The 5,612-nt window shown below is 35.9% G+C and overlaps 1 protein-coding gene across 1 annotated transcript; it reads right to left on the bottom strand.

The window, feature by feature from the left end:
- Positions 1–2,894: 2,894 nt before the first annotated feature.
- On the bottom strand, positions 2,895–3,918 carry LOC141399748 (uncharacterized). Its single transcript, XM_073979013.1, has 2 exons — positions 3,816–3,918; positions 2,895–3,750 (listed from the first exon to the last, which is right to left on the bottom strand). Exons 1-2 carry the CDS (start codon positions 3,867–3,869, stop codon positions 3,244–3,246), a joined length of 561 nt encoding a protein of 186 aa, XP_073835114.1. The 5' UTR covers positions 3,870–3,918; the 3' UTR covers positions 2,895–3,243.
- Between the last annotated feature and the right edge of the window lie 1,694 nt (positions 3,919–5,612).

Here is a 5,612-nt window from a genome sequence, read left to right as displayed (position 1 = left end):
AATGTGTAAAATAACCCCCGATTTAGCTCAAACTTTGTAAATTGAAAAGTAAAATTGTAATATATTTAAATTCAGAAAATTAAGTACAACATTTTTATACCCTACACCACTATGTGGGGAGGGTATTATAAGTTGGTTTTGGCCAAAAAGTTTGTAACGCATCGAAATAACGGTCGTAGACCCATACTTATATATACCAAAATGAATGTCTCGACGAGCTGAGTCGATCTGGCTATGTGTGTCCGTCCATCCATCCGTCCGTCTGCCCATCTAAACCTTGTTATCACGCTACAGGTCGTAATTTTGATCGGATCGTCACGAAAGTTTGGATATTGATGGGGGTCCCGGAGAGGAAGAAGCCTATTGGTTTTGGTGATGGTCGGATAATATTTAGGGGTCGGAAAGGGCAAAAAACTTAGGTGGATAAAAAAACAACGTTTTTTTCAAAGCGAATATCTCAGCTTCTATATGGGGTATACCAAAGGCAAAACCTGACAACGAAAGTAGAAAATATGACCTTTCTAATGATGTAAAGTTGGTTCTCGTAGGTGATCAAACAACGAGGATATCACAATACTAGCAAATAAAACCCCAATTTTCATTTTTGCGATTTTAATTATATTGACGAATATCACAGCTTTGGTTGTAAACTTTCCAAAAGCAAGCCTGACTATGAAAGTAGAAAATCCCGTCTTTACAATGATGTAAACTAGGTCGGCGTAGGTAACCAAATAACGGAGATATCGCAATAGTCGGTAATACATCCCATTTATCCAATTTTTTGGAAATCACGCTACAGGTCTTATTTTTTATCGAATCGTCACGAAATTTTGAGGGTTAACGGGGGTCTCACAGAAAAGAAGCCTATTGATTTTGGTGATGGTCGGATAATATTTAGGGGCCGGAATGGACAAAAAACTTATTTAGAGAAAAGTCAACATTTTATTTTAAAGCCAATATCTCTGTTTCTTTAAGAGGTATATCAAAAGCAAAACCTGGCAAGGAAAGCAGAAAATATCACCCTTACAACGATGTAAAGCAGGTTGTCGTAGGTGGTAAAATAGCCGATAATGCATCCCATTTTCCGATTTTTTTTGTAATCACGCTACATTGTCCAAGTTAGAACTCAAAAGTCTAGTACGTCTTTCGTTGAGAATGTTTTCAGATGTGGAAAAAATCTCTCGCTCGTTGCTGAGCTGACGGGTATAGATATATATAGATATATATTTTTTAAATTTTAGATAAATATCAATTACTGTATCAATTGGAGACTTTTTCATTTTTAGTTTTTTGCCATTTTGATCCAAAAATGCTGAAAATTCGGGTATACATGGCATTGTATTTTCCTGCTCATCATTAGAAAACTCTATGTGTTCACTTTATATATTAAGGAACATTGCTTTTACATTAGGTAATAAAATTCATTCATCTCCTCAAACGGCGGAAATAAAAGATGTGTCATTGTTGGTACAAAGCGTTTAAGCAATGATTGTTTAGTTTTAGCTTTCAAATTGAGAGTCAATGGTATCAATTTATCAGACTTTTAAAAGTTTTTCAGACCAAAGGGAAAAAATATGCATAGTAGGGTACTTTTCCCAGCTTAATTTTTCGGAACACTCATTGAATATTTTGTGAAAACCCAAAACTTTAAGTCAGATATACGATCCAACTCATTTTTTGTAAAAAAATACTCTTAATCTCAATCTGGACTTGGTATATGCTCTCAAGCATAATATACATATACTAGCGGACCCGGCGAACTTCGTCTCGCTATTAAGGAATAAAATTTCATACAAAAACTCAATTTTCGATTTTTCCAATTTTCCGACTTTTCCGGAGAGATTTTCCAAAATTTTCTTCCGTAAAGACATTCTCCTCGAAAATACGAATAACTGACAAAAAATTTTACCGAAATCGGCCTAGCCGTTCTCATTTTATGAATTACTATACATTTTTTACACCATTTTTATATATATAGATTGAATTCCAACGTGTTCTTTTATCTTGTTTTAACATTTTCGACAATTTGTTGTTTAGCTCCGAGTGTTTAAAATATCTTACAACGTTTTTTGGGCAGTCAATCAGTTATCCTAATTCGGGAAGATGATGTTTTTCAATAATATCATCCATAACAGATAATACAGTCAGAGAGTCAAAGAGAGTTATTGCGTTAACCCTCTGAGTAGTTTTTGTATTTGCTTCTCTCATGAACAAAACAAATGGCAAACAAAGATCATCATTATATTTCTTTTCGATTTTCGTGTTTAGAATGGTCTCTTGCACGACTTCTAAGGGAGACCAAAAATTTAGCACGATCGTGTCATCGTGTTTAGTCGTGTCGTGCAAAACCGTGTCGAACAAAAAAACACGATCACGCACGACCAAAAATGTATTCCGGCACGACACGCACAAACACGGCGTTTTTCGAGAAGGCACGAACACGCACTACTCACGACACGACACGCGCCCACCTCTATACCGAACTGCCTGTTATTCTACATTTGAAATCCAAGTGGTCACAAAACTTCTTGACCAACAATTGTCAACATAGGTCCATGTTTTGGTATAGCTCCCATAAAACGTTACCTTCCGATTTTCGGTATTATGTAGATTTTACCCACATTATTCTCACACACTTTATTTAGTCACCATTAGAGCTATAACATGTACAATACATAGCTTAAACGTCAGAAGTACGTAACTCTCTATTCTGATACGGTCATAAATTATCTGCATTTTTTCGGTTACAGTGTAAAAGGAGGAAATACTCTATATCGAATTTCACTTATGTTGCTTAACTAAATTTCAATCAATCTTACGAATCTTATGATCGTGAAATTTTGTCACAAAATGCGAGTTTTTCCACCGTTTTTTGCCGTAACCTTTCCAAAGCGTTATATAAAAATTAAACTTTATTTAAGAGCATGGTTAATCTACATATGGAAAATATACATATGTTTATTACAACAAATTTATTAAAGCTTTCAAAACAAACTACCGTGGAATTATCTTCAGATTGGCTTGTAGTCGTTTTCTTATCGCAGAAGTTATCTCCTGAACCGTACCTTCTGAGAGCGTTGCGACAGTAACTACGGAAAAGTTGCGACAGTAGAAACTTGCACGATAAGAAAGCAGAATTGTTTATATTTTCCAGACGTCAAGTGTTGTAAGTTCCGCTACATCATTTCTTCCAGGGTATGTATATTTAAAAAAAGCTTTTACAATAGCTCGTTTTCATATCTATTAAACGTCGATTAATTTTTTATTCTCTGATTTGCTTAAATTATCTTTATCAACAATATTTTTCGCAGCAGAATCCATTCCACCACTAGAACTCTCACATGTTTTGCTTGAAGAGTGTATAACAGCAGCACCAGCAATCGCCGAATGAACATCATCATGATCATTAATGTGACTTTTTGATTTTGAAGCAATATGATCATTCCTTTCAGACTTGTGGTAATGATCAGTATGCGAATTTCCAGAATTAAAATCTTCATGATTTTTACGATATTTGTCATTTCCATGGGAATGTGCTTTATTTCGAGAGCAACCACATGAGCAGCAATCAACATCTGCTTCTTTTTTATGATCTTGAGATTGGCGATAATTATTGTCTGGCAAATATTTATGGCTTTCTCCGTCAATATCTTGATTGTTGGCCTTGTTCTCATTGGATTTGCGACCACGATTTCTCAAACGATGAACTAAATAGAAAAAAGCAAACGAAGCATATGTTGCTTTCGCCACCTACGTTGTAAAGGAAATTTTGGGATGATAAAAATTGTGATTAGATTAATCTGTTAGTGACTTACGTTTGCTCGTCCTTTAATTGTTGTACCATTGAAAATATCAGTTAATTTCGACATATTTTACAATAATTTCGACGACGAAAAAGTAGAAATTTATTCCTATTTCCTAAATAAATATAAAATGAAATATTTATGTAATTGTCATATCCATGCTAACATACCATTGACATTTCCCCTCAAAAGTGTAACAAGTAATAAGCGTTAGGTTCAACCGAGCTGAACTTCGTATACCCTCCACCATGAAATATTCTGAACAAATACGGAATAATTAGTTTTCTTTAGGTTTCGAAAGTGCCAATTCCAATAACTTTAGGTGGAGAAGTTTTTTGACCACTAAGAACCCCAAATGTCTTGCCAAAAATATAGATAAAAGTTAAAACAAGTGAGCAAAGGCTATAGTCGGGACGGGGCCGACCATGTGATTCCCTACACCACAGGGGTATAAGCTTTTCACTGGTAAACATTTCTTTTAGGGACTATAATCCGACTACCACCAAACATAATATGCCTCTTCCTCTCTGGGACCCCCATAAGCAACCAAAATTTCGTGACCATCCAATCAAAATTACGACTTGTAGCGTGATTGCAAAAAATGGAAGAATTGGATGCATTACCGACTGTTGTGGTATCTCCCTTCTTTTACCAGCTTTGCCAACCTACTTTACACTAATGTAAAGGTAATATTTCCTTCTTCAATTGACACTCTTTGCCGTTGGAATACCCCTACTAGAAGCCAATATATTCACAAAGAATAAAACTTTGAATTTGTCTCCACATGAGCTTTTCCCCATTCCGACCCCTAAATATTATCCGACTATCACCAAAATTAATAGGCTTCTTCCTCTATGGGGCCCCATCTACCCCCAAACTACCCCAAAACTTTCGTGACTATCCGATGAAAGCGTGATTACAAAAAATGGAAAAATTGGTTATATTATTGACTTTTGCGATATCTCGGTTGTTTGCCCACTTACGCCAACATACTTTGCATCAATATGAAGGAGATCTTTTCTTCTTCAATTGACAGGATTTCCTTTTAGAACACTCCTACCAGAAGCGGAGATATTAGCATAAAAAAACGTTGAGTTTTCTCCACATAAGCTTTTTGCTTATTCCGACTCCTGAATATTATCCGATCACCAAACTTAATAGGGTTCTTCCTCTGAGGGACCCGCATCAACCCCAAAAAAAGTCGTGACTATCCGATCAAAATTGCGACCTGTAGCGTGATTACAAAATAATCGGAAAATACTACAACCTTCATTGTAAAGGTGATATTTTCTACTTTCATTAGCAGGTCTTGCTTTTGATATAACCCTTATGGAAGCTGAGATATGCGTTTGAAATAAAAAGTTGACTTTTTCTCCAAATAAGTTTTTTGCCCATTCCGGCCTCTGAATATTATCCGACCATCACCAAAATCAATAGGCTTCTTCCCCTCCGGGACCCTCATCAACACTCAAAATCAAAAATTGCGACCTGTAGCGTGATTACAATGTTTAGATGGACATACGGACGGACGGACACACATAGCCAGATCGACTCAGCTCGTCGAGACATTTTGGAATATATAAGTAAGTGTCTAGGACCATTATGTCGATGCGTTACAAACTTTTTTGCCAAAACCAACTTAATATACCCTCCCCACATAGTGGTGTAGGGTATAAAAAAAAAATCTGAAATCGAGTGGTATTGTTACTTGGAAGCTATTTCAAAACGTGGACCTGTAGCCACAATTTTTGTGGATAAGTCTCTTGGCCACTTTGAACACTAAATGCCAAACTACATCAAATTTGAATC

The sequence above is a fragment of the Musca autumnalis genome, unplaced genomic scaffold, assembly GCF_047663935.1.
Source record: "Musca autumnalis isolate F117 unplaced genomic scaffold, ASM4766393v1 scaffold_3, whole genome shotgun sequence".
Taxonomy (NCBI): domain Eukaryota; kingdom Metazoa; phylum Arthropoda; class Insecta; order Diptera; family Muscidae; genus Musca; species Musca autumnalis.
Note: the sequence above shows the minus strand (reverse complement) of the source record. Positions and strands in the feature narration are given on the sequence as shown.

Bases quoted from the DNA above. Each gene is read 5' to 3' on its own strand.
- LOC141399748 (XM_073979013.1), bottom strand. From the start codon at position 3,869: ATGTCGAAATTAACTGATATTTTCAATGGTACAACAATTAAAGGACGA. The intron at 3,751-3,815 runs GTAAGTCACTAA...TTTACAACGTAG, and splicing joins CAATTAAAGGACGAGCAAAC to GTGGCGAAAGCAACATATGC.